At 35.7% G+C, this 23,824-nt stretch overlaps 1 protein-coding gene and 1 long non-coding RNA gene across 2 annotated transcripts in view; both read right to left on the bottom strand.

Annotated features, from left to right (window-relative positions):
* The window catches only part of gfra4b (GDNF family receptor alpha 4b), a 94,995-nt gene extending 73,133 nt beyond the window's left edge, over window positions 1-21,862 (bottom strand). The window contains exon 1 of the mRNA XM_030145044.1: window positions 21,498-21,862. Coding sequence (XP_030000904.1) covers window positions 21,498-21,540 — 43 coding nt within the window. The 5' untranslated portion in view covers window positions 21,541-21,862. The remainder of the gene's footprint in view (window positions 1-21,497) is intronic.
* Window positions 3,894-18,310, bottom strand: LOC115427583 (uncharacterized). Its single transcript, XR_003936514.1, has 3 exons — window positions 18,300-18,310; window positions 10,563-10,568; window positions 3,894-4,006 (listed from the first exon to the last, which is right to left on the bottom strand). It is a non-coding gene; the product is annotated as an uncharacterized LOC115427583 (long non-coding RNA).
* Window positions 21,863-23,824: the final 1,962 nt, after the last annotated feature.

Raw genomic sequence — 23,824 nt, 5'->3', positions numbered from 1 at the left:
TGGCAAATAAATTCTCATGACTTTCAATAAACTAATTGGTCATACACTGTCTTTCAATCCCTGCCTCAAAATATTGTAAATTGTGCTTCCCCACCCTGTAAGAGGTGAACACTACCAACATTACCCTGGAGTAAACAAAATTTCAGTAATCTGCTTTATCATTTTTAGTCGGATTGTGTCTTATTTACTTGAAAACCTGTGTAAAACATCTGATGCCTGCTCTGTGGTCATATCAGCGGCCTCCTGTGGAAATAAAACATTCATTTTCCACAAACTGGAGTAGAGAGACCGTAAAATGCTGTACGTCCTTGGACCTTTGTTGAATGTTCTTCTCCAAGATTTGCTTCCATCTATCTTCATAAATAGATTTTGCAGTGTCCCAGAAATACTACAGGGAAGTGCAGCTTAAGCCCTCCATTTCAAACTGTGTCACAATAGGGCTGTGCCTACTTGTCTGGAACTGTCTCCGGATAACCACCGACAGACTCAGAGCTAATGAGCCTGTGTTTTGCCCTTAGAGGCCAGTGTATGCTTAAAACCTCACAGCCATATTCTGAGTTTCCTCACAGGTCTAATGGACAGAGAGACATAGCTTTTACTCAGATCGGGTCAGGAGTCCTACTTATATGAGCGCTATTTTTTTTTTTTTTTTTTTCATCACCTATTTCTAAACCTGCTGTTCAACTTTATAAAACATGATATGGGGACTACAGGAAAGTCACTCTGTGCATACATAACTGTGAGTTTTAATAATGACCGCTGCTGCTATTTTGTTTCATAAAGTGACATTTAGACAATCCGTTCACAGTGTCTTCCTGTCTCATTGTGGACCTCATCAAACAGTGGGATGTAGGGAATCCTCTTCCACTCAGCGGGAAATCACACATGAAAATTCACACACTGTTCAAGCAAGATGATAATTAAGGCTAATGTTGTGACAGACAACGGAGAGGAGGCAGGGGGAGAGCTGATACTGCATAAGATTATCACGACTTGTATGTCCATTCCAGATGTTTCATTACCTCCGCCAAGGACAGTGGAGGTAATGTTTTTATCAGGGTTTGTTTGTTTGTCTGTTAGCAAGATACCTCAAAAAGTTATGGATGAGTTTGGATGAAAGTTTCAGGAAATGTTGATGCTGGCACAAGGAACAAATGATAAAATTTTGGTGGTGGTGGTGGTGGGGGGGGGGGGTGATGACATTTTCTAGAAATGTTGATAGAGGCACAAGGAACAAATGATTAAATTTTGGTGGGGGGGGGGTGGATTTTGATGAAATTTTCTAGAAATGTTGATGTTGGCACAAGAAACAAATAATTAAATTTTGATGGGGGGGGGGGGGGGGGATTTTGATGACATTTTCTAGAAATGTTGATAGTGGCACAAGGAACAAATGATTAAATTTTGGTGGGGGGGGGGGGGGGGGCGGATTTTGATGAAATTTTCTAGAAATGTTGATGTTGGCACAAGAAACAAATGATTAAATTTTGGTGGTGGTGGTGGGGATTTTGATGACATTTTCTAGAAATGTTGATAGTGGCACAAGGAACAAATGATTAAATTTTGGTGGTGGTGGTGGTGGTGGGGGGGGGGACTGATCTGCTTTGGCGGAGGTCTACACTCTCCAAGTGCTTTTCTAGTTAAACATAGATCTAACTATTGGAAAAAGACAAAAATCCAGGCACTCACTTGGTTGGAAAATTTAGAAAATTTAAAAAGCCTTTATTTACCAACGTGTCGACACGCATTGGTGTGTTTTTTTTACTCCAGTCCCTATAAATGAATCTACAGACCCTCATTAAATAAAGGCTTTTTAAATGTTCTAAATTTTCCAACCAAGTGAGTGCCTGGATTTTTGTCTTCTTCCAATTGTTCATGCCCTCTCCATGAGCACCTTTGGTTTGCTGAATACCAGTAGCTCCCTGTTAAATTGTTTTTTTGTCTTTATAGATCTAAGTACGTTCGTCATTGAAAAGACTCATCTCTATGTCAGCTTTATCTGTTTATACTGAACCAAACAAACCCCGTATAATACTGCTCCTGTGTGTGATGTTACACACAATTTAGGATGAAATCAAGTTTGTTTCTAATGTCTTTGCATTTGTAAAATCCTTCTTTATATATAATCATTAGTAGAACCACAGTGCTCTTATCATAGGGAGGGAGGTTATGTTTTCATCGGGGTTTGTCTGTTAGCAAAATAACTCAAAAATCTACAAACAGATTTTGATGAAATTTTCAGGAAATGTTCATACTGGCACAAGGAACAAATGATTAGTGATTTTCTAGTTTAGAAATGTAACCAACTATGGAATGAATTCCATACTTACTAGTAGATTCACTTTCTCTCCCTTAACTTTTCTCAAGCTTGTTTCCTTTTCCACAGCTCTCAATGTCCAATTACTTTGTACAAACAAAAGTTCAAGGTGCTACAGAGGTTACAGCATGTTGTAAAAGTGTATTTAAGGGGAGGCCCAGGCCTTTTTTTAGTATTTATTTTGTCAGAACGTTTTTCTTTTCTTTTTTTCTTTTTTTTTTTTTTTAAACGAACGGTGGGCTTGTGAAATGGCCTATATGAGAAAAGGCATTTCTAGAACTAGAGAAACAAATATGTGAAGTAAAAATGCCAGTTTTATGATAAATTTATTCTCTGCTGAAAGCTAGAGAGGAACCAAAGACTTTACATAAAAGTACCCACTAAATTGCAACGCATCACTCTTTTGCATCTAAATGTATCATGTTGAATCACATTGTTTGAGTTAAATCAGGTTGAGTCATACTGCATCACACTACTGGTAAATCGTATCGTATCAGTGCAGTAGCTGCTCCATGTGTGTCAATGCATCAAAATGTGCATTCCAATGGCTTCAGGGATGCACATGCACATCCTTAGTGTTCAGCCATCAGAGCTGTAACACAACCAGCATCTGCTGTGACGTACAACATAACCTTCGGAAATACAAGCAGGAGGGGGGAGACTTCGTCCTGTGGAGGGTAATGAAGCCCTGGAGCTGCCCGTCTATCTAGTTTGTGGACATTTTTAACAGTCATGTCTTGATTTCTGTATGTTAACTGCAAACCAGGGGCACCATGCAAGCTAAAATCTTATGGGATGGGGGGAGGGCATCACAAGTAGATCGGAGGATGTGGTAGTCATGCGATTTCATGTATACAGTATAGTCAAAGACTTTGGGGGATTATTTTAAAGCATCATTAATCAGCTTTTAAAGCTCTAACACTACCGTATTTTCCGGACAATAAGTCACACTTTTTTTCATAGTTTGGCTGGGGGTGCGACTTATACTCCGGAGCATCTTATATGTGAAATTATTAACACATTATTGTATAATTTCACATGTTCGTTATTTTCACACTGACAGCCACAAGAGGGCGCTCTAGGCTTGTGTACCTGTACCTGCTACTTCTGTACCACTGAAAATTTAAAATTTCAACATTACCGGTAACTTATAAAGACAACTGAGAAGGGCTGAAAAAAATGACATCAAAAAGAAAATCATATTCTGCAGATTACAAGCTGCAAGCAGTGAAATATGCAGCCGAAAACAGTAATCGAGCAGCAGAAAGAAAGTTTGGAGTGAGTGAGAAACTTGTGAGGGACTGGCAAAAAGCGGAGGTTACTCTTACTGCAATGAAGAAAACAAAAAAAGCTAATCGCGGGCTAAAAGCTAGGTGGCCACAACTAGAGGAATGAGTTCGCACATGGGTGCTTGAACAACGTGCAGCCGGGAGAGGCTTGTCAACAGTGCAGTTGCGTCTCCATGCCCAGGTAGTTGCCAAGGAGATGAATATAAATGACTTTGCGGGAGGACCTTCTTGGTGTTACCGCTTCATGCAACGCAACCGCCTCTCTATCAGAACAAGGATGCAAAATGCGACTTATATTCCAGTGCGAGTTATATATGTTTTTTTCTTCTTTATTATGCATTTTTTGGCTGGTGCGACTTATACTCCTGAGTGACTTATAGTCCGAAAAATACGGTACATGCTTTATATCAAGTTAAATACAGGAGGTCCTCGGGTTATGAACGAGTTCCATTCCTACGCTGGCGACGTAACCCGAATTTTCGCGTACGTCAGAATTAACCCTTTAATACCCCCTAAATACCTAATACTAGGTGGCTGGAGAAGAAGGGGGGGAGGCTGTGAGAGCTGCTGCTGGGGAATCCGGATTATCTAGAGGGGTAGCAGGTGCAGTATCTTCTGTAGACGTTGAAGGTACGGGTTCTACTGGCCTCTCCACCTTGGTGAAGTACTTGGAGATGTCCGTCTGGAAGGAAATCTTCCTCTTTTCCTCCCAGATCTCACGGTAGCACCGTACACTGTCCATCACCCCCCTTGAAGCTTTCGAAAATCGTTCCATATTGGGATCCTCTGCGGACGAGACTCAGGCGTCGTAAAGTCGAAACAGCGTAGGTTGAGTACCGCGTAACCCAAGGACCTCCTGTACTGTACATGAAATTAGGATGCAAGATTTCCATGTATTTTATTGGTGTTACTAGCGTATTGTTTTTTTATTTATTCCAGCATATTGCACATGCTTTCAGATGGAGATAGGAAGGTGAAACTCTGGTAAGAGGAAGCAATAGTGTCACTGCGAGGCTGTTTGGACTGTACAGCGTGGGAAGATTTCATCTAATCATCCCAGGATGTGAACTCATTGAACTCAATTCTGTCGCCTCCTTTTTCTTGTGTTGTCAATGTTTTCAAACACTGCAAAAGTAGAACAAGCCCTGACAAAATCTGCAGCTATTTGATCACATTGCACTGATGAAACTGGTCCTATTTTTACTTATATTTTTAACTTGTCAGTAGGCGTGTGTATTAGCAAGAATCTGGCGATATGACACAAATCACAATACTAGGATCACGATATCACGATATATCATGATACTGTTAAAAAGGCAATTTTTTGTTTCTTTTTTATGATTATTTCCTTGTAGAATTTAATTACACCAGAAATATACACAAATACTAAACACATTTTTATTTGATCACAACAGGATCTAATGCTATATCACAAAATTTTCCTGTGTTAAAATGTGCATATTCTATTAGTTTAATTAACTGACATCATAATGTTATTTTTGTGCAATCCCAATAAAGGAACTAACGTTATTTAATAAAAGAGTGTTAAATAATAATACATAAAATATACACAAAAAACAAAAACGAACCTCCACAATATCTGCATTTGAATAAATCCTATCCTGGCATCCCTCCACTGGCTCCCTGTGTGTTTTAGAATTGATTTTAAGATTTTACTGATCACTTTTAAAGCCTGAATGGGTCTGGCCCCAAGTTATATAGATGAGATGCTAGTTGACTACGAGCCAGTACGCAGCCTTAGATCCTCGGGGGGGGCAGAGGGCTCCTGGCTGTTCCAAAGTCGAGGCTTAAATCGAAAGCTGACCGGGCCTTTTCCATCAGGGCCCCTCGACTTTGGAATGGCCTGCCCGAGGAAATAAGGCTTGCTGAATCAGTGACATCTTTTAAATCACTTCTTAAAACATATTTTTATAGACTTGCTTTTATGTGATGTCTGTCCCTTTTCAACTTTTAATTTTAATTTTAATTTTTAAATTGATTCTGTTTGATTATTAATTTGTTTAACACATCTCTCTTATTGTATTGCTTCTGTTTTAGTGTTACTTGCTTCGTGTATCCTGCTGTTGTGCCCTCTGTCAAAGCACTTTGTAAACTTTGTTTTTAAAGGTGCTATACAAATAAAGCTATTATTATTCTTATTATTCTTATTCTTATTATTATTATAAATACCTAAAAATATTGATATAGTACTTTTTAATATCGAGACAATATTGTGAAATGAAATATCGCGATATATTGCAGAACCGATATTTTCTTACACGCCTACTTGTCACTATAGTTATAACAGGTCCCTGACTAATGGAAAACATCTTGATTAGTTCTCACTGCAAAACGTAGCCAGTCCAAATATTCTTAATGATTACCGGCTTGTAACCTTGACTTCATTAGTAATGAAATACTTTGAAGAACTGATCAAAAAAGAAATTCTCTGTAGAACAGAGCGTCTTCTTTACCTACTACAGTTTGGATATAGAGCCAACGAGGGGTTTAACATGCAAAGCAACTCTGTTGAACCACATCTACAAACATCTCTAGGGCAGTAAAATCCATGCCAGGCTGGTGTTCCATGATTCGTCCTCAGGTTTTACCAATGCTCAGCTCCACCTGTTCATGCAGAAGCTTGTTGATTAGTTTGGACCAGATACTAACATAGTTGGCTGGATACTGGACTTCCTCACCAATAGATCCCTGAGTGTAAAAGTCAACTGACTCTTTCACATCCACAGACTCTCCACAAGGCTGTGTCCTCTCTTTTCTATCATATATCATCTATACCAGTGGTTCTCAACTGGTCTGGCTTCAGGACCCACTATCACCCCTCACTGACAAGCACAGACCCAAATCGATAAAAGTTAAACTTCTCAATTGTATGTAATGAAAAGATGGTGTTTTGAACCTGAGATAATACAGAATATGACAGTATGAAATCACAGAAGCCAAGTTTAATGAGAAAACCAAACTGACCAGCAGGTGGCGATGCTAACTATGGAAAAATTCCCTTTAACACAAAATTATGTGCATATGAACCAAAACCAAAAATGTTTACTCATTTAAAAATTAAAAGCGTATTCAGCCACTTATTCAAGAATTGAACACACTGAGGTTTTTGTCCTCAGTGTAGGTAAAACCATATCTGATGTAGTTGTTGTCACATCTAAGTGTCACCATGATATGAAATGGAAACTGTTGAGTCTTCTTCTATGCTGTGAAATGTCTGGTGTTAATTAGCATTACCGCCACCTACTGTTGGGAAGTATGAATGGATGGTGCTCAACTCCATAAAAAATAAAGCACAGGATATTATTTTTTTGCCCAGACAAAGGCCAACAACCCACTGAAAACAGGTTTGCAACCCACTTTTTTGTTGCAACCCACCACTTGAGAATCACTGATATATACCACTGACTGCTGCAGTAAAATCAGAAATTGTCACATTATTATTAAAGTAATCTATAAAGGGCTGCTAAATTGAATACAATAACTTTCCATTATCTTTTACTGAAAAATTGATTTCCTCCAAATGTAAATGTTGCATAATATTTTTCAACAGAACCTGATGAGTTGGAGGATTTTTGTTCTTCCAGTTTAACAGAATAAGGCGTCTGGCTGTTTAGTACTCAACACTCTGTTTAGTACACAGGTCCACTCCTGTTGGTTCCACACCCAACGTTATTGTAATTGGATCTGGAGGGAACTGTCTCTTAAAAATCTTAGACAAAGTCTCAAAAGTTTCAGTCCAATAGGTAGTGATGTCTTGTTCATTTTAATGCCTGGTACAACTAAAGGTACATTTGTTTGGACAAATATAATAATAACAACAAATATACCTCATAAGAGTTTAATTTCAGAGCTGATATCTATCCATTTTCCATGTTTTCTTGATAATAACCAAAAACACTTCAGTTCTTACATCAATATTTATGTCATTGTACTGACAAAAACAGTGCTTTTAGGCATTCCATGTTTTCTTTTCTGTCTGTTTTAGTCACATGATACACACAGGAGTTAGGACTTGATTGTGTAACCGATGTTTTTGATGACTTTTGATGATCTAATATTTTTTTTCCGCTACTGTATATCACATGCTGAAAAAAAAAAATTATCCCAAACATGCAGCAAATATTTTCTTCAACAACAAAAAAAGCACCAAAATTTGTAAGGTTTGAGTTCACTTTTTCAGTTACTTCAAAGTTTTATTTTATCCCCTGCCTTCTGAATCATTTTTAACCTATCTTCTGTACTTTCGAATACCAAATTTAGCCTCTAAATATCTCCTGTTTCCTGAATGTCTAAAATTATAGCTACAGAATCCCAATTACTATTTTACAGTTTCCACTGTTGCGCCCACAGTAGTGATGATAGTCGTGTATTCCACAGCTGATAAAAGGATTACAGTGCTTGAAAAATGAGTATTGTGTTTGTGCATTGGCAGCAAGAGTCTTGTATGCATAAATTTGTGTATTTTGGCAAGAAAAGAACCGTGTGGTAAAAGTTGGAGGAACACAGTTGGTCATGGTTAGATGCTTTGTTTTTGGACAAAGACTTGAAATCCGGTGGTTGTAAATCAATCTCTCCAACAAAACACTCTGTTTTACTTAAATGTTATCTGTGACCTGCTGAACAAACACTTTAAGTCAGCCAAACTACCAATCTGCTGTGAACATTTCGGGATAAAATACTGTTTTGTGAGAGGAAGTTCAAACACACAAGCCCCTTTTATTCAGCTTTTTCAAGATGGAAATGTTCTATCTATGTTCCACCCCTCTGCTCTGTATAATACTGTACAAACACAAATGGATGCTTATTGTTCTGCCTTAGGCCGGGAGTGGATATAATCGCAGAGACAAATCAGTGTTTGTGCGATGGGTGATGTTTCAATAACTTGTTACTATGAGACCCACAACTAGGAAAATAAATCAAGAATATCCACACGATCATAGACTGTATACAACTAGTGGACAGAAGAACCGTCATGTGACCCATTGGTTTCTGAACTGCCAGTAGTTTGTAATTTGAAAATCGCCATGTTGGATTTTTGGAGACAGAAGTGACTATATTCAACAAAAACAGCTAAAATACACAAGTCTGAGGGAAAACATCAAGTTGTGTTTTATAATTTAATTTCTTGTTAATAACCACAATTACAGTCGAGCTGTCTGTCAGAAAAAAAAACAAAAAACTGTCAACTTTTAACTTGACTTAACTGAGTAATCAGTTGCACAAAAGCAGCAATAAAACATTATTTACACACAAGAATACATTAAGATAATAAACATGGATGTGAGTACGGAAAAGGCCAGGCATAAATATAGAGTAAAAGCATACAGACTCAATAAAAGATCCATAAAAAAAGAGTCATCAGTGACTTGTCAACCTCAAACTTCATTAGTTTCCTCAGACAAAAAAAGACACTGGGTGACTTTTTTTCTTAACATAACATTTCTGTGTTCAATTATGGTGCCCAGATACTTATATGCCTCCACAAATTCACCGGTCTTGATGTAAATTCCATTGTCATTTATTAAAATAAGTGCACATCTCCTTTGTCTTATTTAAATATATAACTAGTTAAACTTCCTTACACCAGTTTAAGGAGAAGTGAACAACAGGGCCATGAGTCTCCATGTCTTTCAACAATCTCACTATAACAGTATCACCTGCAGACTTTATAACCCTCTGGTATCCCGTCCAGCAAGGCCCTTACTAAGCACCAAGTGTGCCTTTTTGGCACACTTGTGGAATAATGTCAAAAAAAAATTTCATACAGTTTGTTTTTAATTCTTTTACACTTTTTTCTATTTCATCAACTTGAGCTGTAAATAAAAATACCAAATACTCAATAACTGTCATATTTTTTAACCCTTTAAATGCCGTGTTTGTAATATAAACAAACCATTTTTTTGGATGCAAAAAAACACAAAAAATTATTCTTTTTCAATATACTACATAAAAAGTGGATCACATATTATTTGATTTCTGCAGCCTGGCATATGTCAATGATTAACTCCAACATTGGTTCATTTGCATTATTATTTTTGGTGCTAGGTCAAACGTTCAAAAATACTAGCATCTGTCACCAAGTGTGCGTAAAATGCACACCTATAAATCAAACTATTAAATATTATATATTGATTTATTTTCTGCTCTAATTTGATTTATTTTTGTAAATCAAGGTCAGCCCTAATCATACATATCAAATGGAAGAAATAGTGCGTTTTAGACACACTTGGGAGACAGATGCTAGTCTTGTAATTTTCTTTTGTTTACAATGTGCACATTTTAGTTGTGGCCAGAATTTTAAAGATCATGCAAAAATGAACAACTTTTGAATTCTAACCTTATTTAAATTGTGAAAAATAATATGAAGTTTTTTAACGAGAAGTGGAAAGTGTGCCTAAAAAGCGCACCCGGATAGCGGAGGGTTAAGTAAGTAGGCAGACCTCCCCCCATTTATTTATTTATTTATTTATATTAGTGTTCATGTTCTGACATCACATATATTGGATACTGTATATGACTTTTTATATTGTCATTGTCCTAATTTCAATAAAAAGAGTAAAAAAAAAAAAAAAAAAGAACCAAAAATTTAAGAAAACAAAGGGTGGTCTAATAATTTTTTCCTCGACCTTATATAATGTGACATTTTTTTTCCATTTTAGGATAATGTATCATCAATCCTAAAAACACACAAAACATACAAAATATGCTCAGTGGTTACAAAATGCAGAGAGATTTGGGGGAAAAGACTGACATAAGGAAAAAAAATGTGCAGGATTTTCACCGGACTGTAATGTTAAATTAGTCTCATTCCTGTTTTTTCTATATTTATCCAAAGCCACTAACACTCTTACAACCTAAGCGACCGAATTCCTGTATTTCCTTCTCTTCATTACTCATTGTTGGTCATTTTTCTCCTACTAAACACAGTCTATCACATAAATCTCAAAATGTAAACACATTCATTAATGAGTTAACAGTAATATAACTGGAGGCACTCAAGTACAATAATGGATTACGGCATTAAAGTCAGACTCATTTATTTTTCACCCACATCCATCACACACCTAATCAATGGCACGTCTCAGGCTTTAACCCTCGCCCTGAAGGCCCTGACGGTAGCGCTGCCTCCTTTGCACTGTTAGACTTCTGCACTGAGAGCGACTCTTTTACTCCAAACTTTACGTACTGTTTAAAAGTTATCGCAGTTTAATATTAAAGGGAGATGATGATTATGTGAGAAATTGAACCGTTAACTGTTAAAGGTCAGAGCCATCAGGCTGACTGACACCCGATGAATGGCAATGCGCCAAATTTAAAACCTCAATAATTAAATACAAAGACATTTTTTGGGGCTCTGACAAAGAATGGAGAATAAAAGCAGCTCACAGGGAAAAAAAAATGTAACAGCCATTCTGTCTCTAAAGCTTTTAACCACAGCTCTGCCAGTGAGTGAATGTTACTCAAATCTATATCGATAGGGTTTAGATGGAAAAAGTCATATACCTCACAGAGTATTGTTTCCTGTAGTCCATAAGGCCGGTCCGATGCCGACTCTTGAGGTCTAACGATCAGATACTGTAAAAGTTTACTGAAGATTAAAGGTACCATTAGGACAGATGCATTAAGTCCTGACTCTGACTGTAATTTATTCCAAATTTTCTTGCGTTTTCTAGCTAAATCAGTAACTTAGGTAAGCCTTTAACCCCTTTAAAATAAAAGCAGACCTGCATTAAACTTGTTATCTGACCTTACTCCACAAAAAAATAGTGTTTTATGTCAGTCTGTCTTCTGTCAGCATTATAAACATGGGTTCTTGTAAAGATAATGTGACTGCGATCACATTAGTTTAGTTTAGTTGAATTCATTTCAGACACAAACATAATACAAAACATAGGGGGAAAAAAATAAAACAAACAAAAATAAAAATAGCATAAAGGTAGAATATTACATCTACCATTTTCTTACATAGTCTTTTATTCTCTTAATACTACAAAAAACATAAAGAGATTCATTTTCCTTAAACACCTACAGGCTTCTAAATATACAATAAACAATAATACATTCATTTTGAGATTACCAGAATACACCATTTCACATCTTAGTTGCACTAAAAGGTATGTAATATCAAGAGTTGAATAAATCACCAACACTGCTATGTTTCTCTTGCAGTTCTTATGTTGTGCTTGAATAGTAAAATGTCTGGCTTATTTTGGAAACAAGATCTAATTAAACAGATATGCCACTGTGATTTTTAAATTAGACACAAATTTTAGATGATGTGTGAAAATGGATGCTGAGAATTAAGTTCCAAAGAAGTGACAAAACAACAGAAACAAATATCTGATCAGTAAATTAATTAGAGTAAATTATGTGAGTATTCAGGATAAATAAAGTTGCAATTATGTTAATAGAGTCATCATCGCCCAGGGTCTCACCAGTATACACAGTGTAGCCCAGTTTCACCAGAAAAATGATTATATTAGTCAGTTGTTATAAGTGGATAAAATGATTGTGTATCATTTTTTTTTTGGTAAAAATTTTAGAACATTTTGATGATATTGTTGCATAGAGTCAGAGGAGTAGATGTGGTGGAATAAAAGAATCAATAAGAAGTAAAGGATGTTAATGTAAAACCGTCCCTAAGTGTTTGCTATTGTAACCATAATGATATTCATTATACAGGGTGGGGAAGCAAAATTTACAATATTTTGAGGCAGGGATTGAAAGACAGTGTATGACCAATTAGTTTATTGAAAGTCATGAGAATTTATTTGCCACAGGAAAATGTACATAATAGAAAATGTTTTTATTCTATGTGTCCTCCTTCTTTCTCAATAACTGCCTTCACACGCTTCCTGAAACTTGCGCAAGTGTTCCTCAAATAGTCGGGTGACAACTTCTCCCATTCTTCTTTAATAGTATCTTCCAGACTTTCTCATAATAGTTTTGCTCATAGTCATTCTCTTCTTTCCATTATAAACAGTCTTTATGGACACTCCAACTATTTTTGAAATCTCCTTTGGTGTGACGAGTGCATTCAGCAAATCACACACTCTTTGACGTTTGCTTTCGTGATTACTGATATGGGCAAAAGTTTCTGAAAAGGTATGGATAATAGTGTTAGGTATGATTATGACATCAATATATGTTTGGTTTCAAAACAATTGACGTAGTGCCTGCTGAGAAAAAACAACTAAATGTTCATTGGAAATTTTGCTTCCCCACCCTGTATAGTATTCATAAAGTCGAGGAACAAATTATTAGAACATTGAAAGTCATCAAAAACAATAGTTATGCAATCAAGTACTAACTCCTGTGTGTATCATGTGACTAAAACAGACAGAAAGAAAACATGGAATGCCTAAAAGCACTGTTTTTGTCAGTACAATGCCATAGATAATGATGTAAGAACTGAAGTGATTTTGGTTATTATCAAGAAAGCATAGAAAATGGATAGATACCAGCTCTGAATTAAACTACTATGAACTATTTTTGTGTTATCATTATATTTGTCCAAATAAATGTACCTTTAGTTGTACCAGGCATTAAAATGAACAAGACATCACTACCTATTGGACTGAAACTTTTGAGACTTTGTCTAAGATTTTTAAGAGACAGTTCCCTCCAGATCCAATAACAATAATGTTGGGTGTGGAACCAACAGGAGTGGACCTTAGTACTAAACAGAGTGTTATTTTGAAGTTTGTGACACTACTGGCCAGACGCCTTATTCTGTTAAACTGGAAGAACAAAAATCCTCCAACTCATCAGGTTCTGTTGAAAGATATTATGCAACATTTACATTTGGAGGAAATCAATTCTTCATTAAAGATAATGGAAAGTTATTGTATTCAATCTGGCAGCCCTTTATAGATTACTTTAATATTAAATAAGTAGGCAGACCCCCCCCCATTTATTATTTATTTATTTATTTTAGTGTTCATGTTCTGACATCACATACATCACATCGATAGATATCAGCTCTGAAATTAAACTCTTACGAGCTATTTTGTTGTTGTCATTATATTTGTCCAAACAAATGTACCTTTAGTTGTACCAGGCATTAAAATGAAACAAGAAATTGAAGAAAACAAGGGGTGGTCTAATAATTTTTTCCACGACTGTATTTTAGCTCTACTGTGATCTTTTCCTAACCATGACCTCAAGACCCAACCATCCACTAGCAACCAAAATCACTTACTGATCTAAAATGTTAAATAACCACTAAAGCTATCAATACTTTGAAATAATTCAGGAAAAATGCAGTTTCAGGGTCATCAGATATGACCCATTTGGGATGTTCAGAGGCTCCGTAGTTACCGTGGAATCACTGTCATCTTCTACGACATTGATTCACCAGTAAAACTCATGGAGTTGGATCAATGACAGTGGATGGAGGTACTTGTTTTATGTTCAGTTATTATCCCACCCCCCGAAGTGGAGGCAAGCGGTATTGTTTTTGGTTTCAGTTTGTTTCTTTGTTTGATTGTTAACACTCTAGCAGCAAACTATTGGTTGAATCTTACCAAATTTAGTTTATAGATTGCACGTGAGCCAGAATAGATCTCATCACATTTTGGGAACAGTAGGTCGAAGTTCAAATTTTTATGAATTTTTAGAATCTTTTTTTCCCATTTACTTATAATTGGCAAATTTCAAATGTCTGTAGCAGCAAAACTATTGGTTGAATTCACACCAAATTTGGTTTATAGATTCCCAGTGACCCAGAATAGACCCTCATCACATTTTGGGAAACATAGGTCAAAGTTCAAATTTTTATGAATTTTTAAAATCTTTTTTTCCTCCCATTTACTTATAATGGCGAAATTTTCAATGTCTATAAAAACATTTTGTTTCAATTTACTTCAAACTTGGCACATATATAGAGGCAACTGATATCTGACATCAGCACACGCATCGACATGATGACATCAGCTGGATTGATGCCAAAATAAGCTACTAAACGTACGAGGAGTGGGGTTTGTTGTGCCTGTACCACTTGTTAATATATTGTCGGAAAAAGACACTTTTCTTCAGTTTTCTGTTTCTGATATTATTAACCTCAACTTTAATCTGACCTTTTATAAACATCTGCAGGATCAGTAAATTCAGTATAGCAAAAACCAGATTAAACACACACACACAAAAAAAAGCAAAATAAAGAAGATAATATTACAATAAATCACTTAAGGGAGTTATTTTCTACATTTATATTATTAAATTATTGTGACATTTTGTGCCATCTGCTCTATTGCCTGCATCTGCTATTTTGGTGCATATCTCCTGCACAAATCTGCATACACTCATGTCATTTTTGAAGTCATGAGCGATCAGTCTATTCTATTCTATTATGAGTTCTCTCATATTATCATGTTTTGACATAATGCAGTGTAATGAGGAGGTTCAGTATTAATGGTTATGACACAGAACTGTAATGAACCTTTAACCCTGAGCAGTAATAATGATAAAACACATACTTAACCCATGCTAAAGATCCTTGAATCATAGAAACGCCTTCTCTTGTCACCATTTTCCTGAGGCTGACCCAGCTGTCCCATGAAAGAAGCATGAGCGTGAGGGGATGTCCGCGGTACCGGCCTCAAATGAGATTCATGACAAATCCCTTACAAGAGGTCGACCATACAGGTGGGTAAGATAGGTAATAACATGCTTGGGTGGTACTTATCTATCTCCATTAAAGACACAGGTCATATCCCACAATGTCCATAACCATTATTGTAAAAAATGTAGCATGATCATGGGGTTAAAGAGAAAGTCTGACTGAGGAAGGAGATTAAAAAGAGCCAGAGCTCAAATCAGGAGGAAGAAACACAAAAATTAGAAAATGCACACCTTCCTTCTACCACGCTCCCCTGTCAGTGTAATCAAAGGAATACGTATAAATATAGATGAGCATGTTTACAACCTTCCATGTCAAGTCACAGAGTACAGCAGTACAGTTGTGAGTAGCTAAATGTGATCAGTGATTGGTAATTACAGCTGTCAATTACATGTTTAAACCCACCCCATGTCCATAGAAATAGCTGTAAGTCATGTTTCCCCTGAGGCTACTTGAATTACAACATGCAGAAATATGATAATTAAGGATTTTTTTTATAGAATAGAATGAATAGAATAGAATAGAATAGAATAGAATAGAATAGACTCCTTATTGTGAATACAGTCACAGAAAAAAATATGAGATCACCCTTGTTTCTCTCCAATTTCTTGTTTATTTAATGCCTGTACAACTAAAGGTACATTTGTTTGGACAAATATAAAGATAACAAAAATAACTCATAAGAGTTTAATTTCAGAGCTGATAGCTAGCCATTTTCCATGTTTTCCTTGATAATAACCAAAGTCACTTCAGTTCTTACATCAATATCTATGGCATTGTACTGACAAAAACAGTGCTTTTAGGCATTCCATGTTTTCTTTTCTGTCTGTTCTAGTCAAATGATACACACAGGAGTTAGTACTTGATTGCATAACCATTGTTTTTGATGACTTTTGATGGTCTAATAATTTTCCATGACTAGTCTTAAAATGCATTCATATAAACTACACAAATAAATGAACAAAAGAGTGTTAAAACCCTTAAAAAAAAAAACTCTAAGACAACAATTATCTGGTCTGACAAAAAGGTTGCCAATTTATCTTTATGTAAATAACTCAAGCAATAATTTCCCTAAATATATAAATATACATAAAAGTTATTTTGTGCCTACCCACAACAGAATAGAATAGAATAGATAGAATAGAATAGAATATCTTCTTTAATAGCTAAAAAAAAAAAAAAACATACATAGAAATAAAACTATACAAATGAAGAAATGCTCTATAACATTTAAAAAAAAAACCTATCCATTCAATCTTTCTTTAATACTTCTACATGAACTATAAAGTTAAGTTACCTCCAATCTGCAAGTAATTTTCTGCTGTTACTGTAAACCAGAAATAAAGGGGTTTATTGCACAGCAGAAAAAAAAATGTGTTATTCATCACACAGCCCAATTTTGCTGATTAAAATACTGTGTAAGTATTTATAAAGGGGGAAAGGGGTTTATGGGTGTGTTCACTGACTGCCCTCTAGTCATGGGAAAACTCATTTCAGAGTCAAATACCACTACTACCTAAAACACAAATGCTCCATCTTGCAGTTTTATTGGTCTTGTACAGTCTTACATGTCTGAGCCCCCGTCCAGTTATTTAACACGATTACTGCTGCAGAAGGAATCTAATCACAATCAAAATTACATAACCAGAGGAGGCAATTTAATTAAATGCAAAATTTGCCACATGTAGGTGTAAACATGCAAACCGGTTTCTGTCTGATTGGAGCGGGCTCATTCTCCCATCCCATAATACGGACATGTCCAGTTGGTTTATGTGTAGCTGGTGGAGCATGTCCACTGTTGACTGACTATCTGATCTGGAAATACTTTGGAAGTCAAGTTCTCCAACATCACATTACAGCATAACAGTAATCTGTCAGCAAGCACGCACACTAATGAAAGTAGATGATTATTCTAAAGCTACATTTTCAACAGTAAATGTAAGCGTTTTTCTTTTTACAGTGCACATGGTCCTCCTGATCATGATGGATCGTGTTCACCATTTCAGTATATTATTATATAATAACTAGGGCTGTCAAAATTAATGCATTAACGGGGATTAATCCATCATCATGATTAATCTGATTAAAAATTTTAACTCAATTAACCCATCTGCTATGTAAAATGACTCTGAACGTCTCTGCCAACACATTTGGGTCAGTTTGTCTAAGTAGAGTTACCACCGCACATGTGCAAATGTGCAGCTGATCTGGTAGCGACAGGCAGCAGAACCAACCCATGCAGATGGAAGACACTAAACAGCACGTTGGCCCTCTGGATGGAAATATGAGGACAAAAAAACCAAGACAGAACAGTTGTTTACAGTTGTTTTGTTGACAGTGTTTAATAAACATCTTAAGTGTATATATATATTCCCTTCTTTCTTGAGTCTGTTCGCTCAAGCAAAATGAAACGTGATTAATATAGATTAACTAGAAAAGCACTCAGCGCAGACCTCCGCCAAGGCAGATCAGTGCCCCCCCCCCACACACACACACACACACACACCCGGATCACCACCAAAACTGAATCATTTGTTGCTTGTGCCAGTATCAACATTTCCTGAAATTTTCATCCAAATCTGTCCATAACTTTTTGACTTATCTTGCACACAGACAGACAGACAGACAAACCAATGCCGGCAAAAACATAACTTCCTTGGCGGAGGTAAAAATGACTGATATTTAATCGTGATTAATCGAAATTAATCCACAGCAAACCATGTGATTATCTGATTAAAAATTTTAATCATTTGACAGTACTAGTAATAACAATAACACTCCATTCACACTGCAATCAGAAGTTGCCCAAATCTGCTTTTTATGACAAATCCTTTTTTTTTTTTAAACCAGACCCAGGACAGTTTCATATGCGATCCTAAATCAGATGCATGTCACATTCATCCGACTTTTACGCCATTGAAATTGCGACAGAAGCACTGAAGGAGGTGGGAGCTGGCAAAATCCATATCTAATTCCGTAAACACAGTATACTGCGTGTGACGTCATGTTTTCTAGGCATGTGGGTCACTTCAAGACCACAGACTGTTCCCACATGAGTCTGATGGCATCGCATTTACATTATAATATGAACACTTACTTGTCCATATGCACATTCTATATTCATATAATGTTTTACATTTTATTTTATATATTTTATGTATATTTTATTTTCTACACTAGGCACAGTTTGCACAGGGGTGCTTGCTGCAGTTTCATTTCGCTGTGAGTGTACCTCTGCATGTGACATGTGACAAATAAAAAAAACCTTGAATCTTAAACAACCACACAAAAAAAAAATCAAAATTGAGCATTAACACCTGCAGTGTGAACATAGCATAAGACAAACGATTATCTGATCTGACAGAAATGGTTCCTGTCTTACCTTTACATAATCAACTCAAGTAGTGATCTTCTTTAAATATAAGTTATATCTGTACCAACACCCAAACAAACCTTCACCCCAGCACTGTCCTTATGTAAAAAGACATATTTCATGACTTGGAAAATCTTCCTACAGGTCATACCAAAGGCAGCCGACAAGGATCTGAACCGCCTCCTTTTTCCTCAGAGAAAACAGGTGATTATGAGCACCCTTTATGTTGGCCTGCAGTATCTGGAGCACTTACTAGACCTGGGTAATGTGTGAACTCAGCTTCAGCTCGCTTTATATTAACGGCGGAAGTCACAGAAACTCACCAGACTGCCACATAAATGAGTTGAGTCATCTTAGCAGCGCGTAGTTGATGACCTTTTGCAGCTTTGTCTTGGTTAATTGACTTGAACAGATGGCTAAAACAGACTACAGTCATCATCTCAACCTCACGGGGAAAAGTGGATGATGCAAAAAACCACAATCTCTGTTTGACTGAATCGCTAAAATCTAACTTAAAATATGGAAGTAAAGGAACGACCCCTGTTTTTAGATGTACGTCTCCAGCTGCTGCGAATCATCCGCTGTTAGACGAAACATTTGCAATAAATCAGTGACCATGAAATGACAGTACGGATGCAGGAGCAATGATTCAAAAAGCAAACTATCCTTTTTCCTTTTCCATTCACCGTCCCCTCTGATTCCTCTAATGAAACCTCTAAAGGAGGACATTAATAATGAATAAAGAGGTCAGACATCATACATATTTCTGCTTTTGTTAAGCAGGAGGCTGAAGCCAATTAAAATGAGAACCATTATCTTGTGGTGTCATGGACATCAGGGCGAATAATGGAATTAACACAGCAGCTGCAGGAGTCAGATTGACACCTATAGTGACAAAGGGGACAACTAGAGCCAACAACACAGCACTTTTTCTCCCAGACCCTGGATTGTCCTCAACAAAAAATCAATATCCCAACTTAATTCACTTACATGGAGAGCAGGTAGCTCAGTGACACTCAACTGCAATGACTGATGCACTGCTGAGGGTGGAGGATTTACCAAAATAAACAAAAACCCAGGTTTAAAAAGGGGGAAAGTGGGACATTTCAATACATGCAGCAGGTCTATGGGACTGAATAAACCTCTAAATCAGGGGTGTCAAACTCATTTTCTTCCGGCGGTCCACATTCAGCCCAATTTAATCTGAAGTAGGCCAGACCAGTAAAATAATAGAATGATAACCAATCAATAATGACAACTTCAAATTGTTTCAGTGCAAAAAATAACATTCAACTATGCCAATATTTACATTTACAAACTATCTAAACAAAAAGGATGTGAATAACCTGGAAAAAATGAAATTCTTTAAGAAATATAAGTACAATTTTATCAATATTATGCCTCGACTTATCATTTATACATGTGCATTACAGATCAGATCTACAAAGGCACAAAACATTTAGTAACAGGCAGAATATTGTTAAAATTGTGCTTAATTTTCTTTCGACATTTCAGGTTATTCATATTTGTTCAGGTTATTTACATTTTATTGTTAAAGGATAGTTTGTAAATGTAAATATTTTCATAATTTAATGTTTTGTTGTGCTCAATCAAAGGGAAAAAATGGTGTTGTCATTATTTATAGGTTATTATAATATTATTTTTGGGTGTGATGCCCGTCTGATGGCCGTATTGGACACTTTAGTGGGCCGGATTTGCCCCCCGGACCGCATGTTTGACACCTGTGCTCTAAATGGACAAAGTGATTAATTTAGGCACATTAATGCTCAGAATTAATAAAAAACTGTTGCTCACGTTGCTTCAATAGGAATTAAAATGTTTGTGCAGGTTTCTTACACACACATGCACACGCACACATTTACTAACATGCGCGTAAGAAGCTTATTTTCACATTTTCACTTCACAAAGCTGCGCAACAAGCGACTATAGAAGGATGATCTTATATTAGTGAAATAGTGCAAGTTTGTGTCTGACGTGGAGAATCCCAATCATCTCGTAAAACAGGGGTGTCAAACTCATTTTCTTTCAGGGGCCACATTCAGCCCAGTTTGATCTCCAGTGGGCCGGACCAGTAAAATAATAGCAGAATAGTCCTATAAATAATGACAACTCCAGATTTTTTAGTGCAAAAAATAACATTAGATGATGAAACTATTTCTATCCAAAACAAAAAAAATGGGAATAAATGGAAAAAAACTGAGATTTCAGAAGAAAAACATGTACAATTTTATCAATATTATGCTCAACTTATATATTAATATATATATATGTATATTAACACATGGGCATTACAGATCAGATCTACCAAGACACAAAACAGGCAGAATATTGTTAAAATTGCACTTATTTTTCTTTAGAAATTCAGATTGTTCATCTTTGTTCAGGTTATTGACATTTTATTGTTAAAGGATATCAGAATTATGTTCTTTTGCAATAAATCAAAGACAAAAAATTGGTGTTGGTATTATTTATACACATGTCATATTATTTTTTTCACATTAAACCAAGAAGAAATTTGGAGTCATTACTTCTAGGTTATTACACTGTTATTTTTTGAGTTTGATGCCCTTGACTGTTAATATCTTCAGGGTAATTTTTGCATTTTGCACTATATAAATTCATCACGCGGGCCAGATTGGAACCTTTGGCGGGCCGGTTTTGGCCCCCGGGCCGCATGTTTGACACCTGTGCCGTAAAAGGTTCCAATATGTGCCATCAACTCTTTAATTCCAGTTATAATTAAACTCTAACAGGCTGTGATGGGGTGTTTAATTTCCCCTGTTGAGAAGAGGAAATTCCAGTATTTGCAGAATTCAATTAGCGAAAAAAAAAAAAAAAAAAGACGTGGTTACTTACCCAAACTTATGAGATGAAACAGATAAAGTCCCCACAGATCCATTTCTTTTCGAGCTGAGAATGTCAGATTTTCGGCTTGAACTACACCTACAGCTGATTATGACGCCAAACGGTGATATCCTGTCATACATGAGGAGATTAGAGTTGGCACAAGGATGAGAATGTCTAGAGTGGGAACCCTTCAGTCCTTCAGTCACTCTTTGGGCTTGTTCTGCCTTCTTGTTTCAGTGTTTCTGCTCTTTCTCTTAAAATCCAGTTTCTTCAAGGCGGTGTCTCAGTCGCGCTTTTACCTTTTTGCGCAAACACACAGCCATGCGTAATAATGTCTGTGAAAGTTGACCTGAGCGGTGTTTTTTGCGCAAGTGTGTTCACGGAGCCTTCTGTTGCGCCGTCGAGGTGGTCGCACAAGTCCACGAGTGTGTGCAGGAGAGATGCTGAGTGCTGCCGGGAAGAACCACAGAGAAGAGGGAGGGAGGGGGAGAGAGAGGGAGGGAGGGAGGGAGGGAGGACTGTTTGTGCGGGAGAGGACAAGTGAACAGCACGGATACACGGTCATGGCTTCTGTGGCGTTAATAAACTATGACATAACATGACATTCATTGTGCAATGAAACATAATTTCACTATTCCTACTGGGATTGTGTGTAGTTTAGAGTGAGCTCAACTGATGCCATGAAACTGGACTTTTATTTACTGGGAGTCTCATTTTCTTGACATTATATTATTACAGTTTGCAGAATAAATATGACAAAACTAAATAATCCTAAAAAATAATTTTATGACCATTGATTTTTATTTATTTATTTATTTTTGTAGAATTAAAACAGATTAAGTTTTGGCTTTCAAACTGTACTTTTATTTACTGGAGTCACATTTTCTTGACATTATATTATTACAGTTTGCAGAGTAAATATGACAAAACTAAATAATCCTAAAAAATAATTGTATGACCATTGATTTTTATTTATTTATTTATTTATTTATTTATTTATTTATTTATTTATTTTTGTAGAATTAAAACAGATTAAGTTTGGCTTTCAAACTATACTTTTATTTACTGGAGTCACATTTTCTTGACATTATATTATTACAGTTTGCAGAATAAATATGACAAAACTAAATAATCCTAAAAAAAAATAATTGTATGACCATTGATTTTTTTTTTTGTGGCATTATAAAGTTTAAGGTTTGGCTTTGAAACTGTACTTTTATTCACTGTGAGTCACATTTTCTTGACAAATTTTTATTACAGTTTGAAAAATGAATATGACAAAAACTAAATAATTCTAAAAATGTATTATGACTATTGATTTTCTGTGGAGTTATAAGAGGTTAAGGTTTGGCTTTGAAACCGTAACTTTTATTTACTGTGAGTCTCATTTCTTGACATTATATTATTACAGTTTGCAGAATAAATATGACAAAACTAAATAATCCTAAAAAATAATTGTATGACCATTGATTTTTTGTAGAATTATAAGAGGTAAGGTTTGGCTTTGAAACTGTACTTTATTTACTGTGAGTCACATTTTCTTGACATTATATTATTACAGTTTGAATAATGAATATGACAAAAACTAAATAATCCTAAAATATAACTGTATGATCATTGATTTTTTTTTTTTTTTTTTGTAGAATTATAAGACATTAAGGTTTGTTTTCATAACCGATGCGATGAAACTGTACTTTTATTTACGGGAGTCACATTTTCTTGACATTATATTATTACAGCTTGAATAATGAAAATGACAAAAACTAAATAATCCTAAAAATAATTGTATGACCACTGATTTTTTTGTACAATTATAAGAGGTTAAGGTTTGGCTTTGGAAACTGTACTTTATTTACCAGGGAGTCACAATTTTCTTGACATTATATTATTACAGTGGAAAATTACTGAAAATGACAAAAACTAAATAATCCTAAAAAATAATTGTATGACCACTGATTTTTTGTAGAATTATAAAGAGGTTAAGGTTTGGCTTCTTGGAAACTGTACTTGATTTACTGTGAGTCCACATTTCTTGACATATATTATTACACGTTTGGAATAATGAATATGACAAAACCTAAATAATTCTACAAATTATTTCTGACCATTGAGTTTCTGTGGAGTTATTAAGAGGGTACGGTTTGGCTTAGAGTCGTACTTTATTTACTGTAAGTCGCATTTCTTGACGTTATAGTATTCAGTTTGCAGAATAAATATGACAAAACTAAATACCTAAAAGAAATATTGTAATGACCACTGATATTTTTATTTTTTGATTTTATTTTTTTGTAGAATTATAATAGATTAAGTTTTGGCTTTGAAACTGTACTTTTTAT

This window comes from Sphaeramia orbicularis, chromosome 10, assembly GCF_902148855.1.
Source record: "Sphaeramia orbicularis chromosome 10, fSphaOr1.1, whole genome shotgun sequence".
Taxonomy (NCBI): domain Eukaryota; kingdom Metazoa; phylum Chordata; class Actinopteri; order Kurtiformes; family Apogonidae; genus Sphaeramia; species Sphaeramia orbicularis.
The sequence above is the reverse complement of the archived record's forward strand: the minus strand, read 5'-3'. Positions and strand labels throughout refer to the sequence as shown.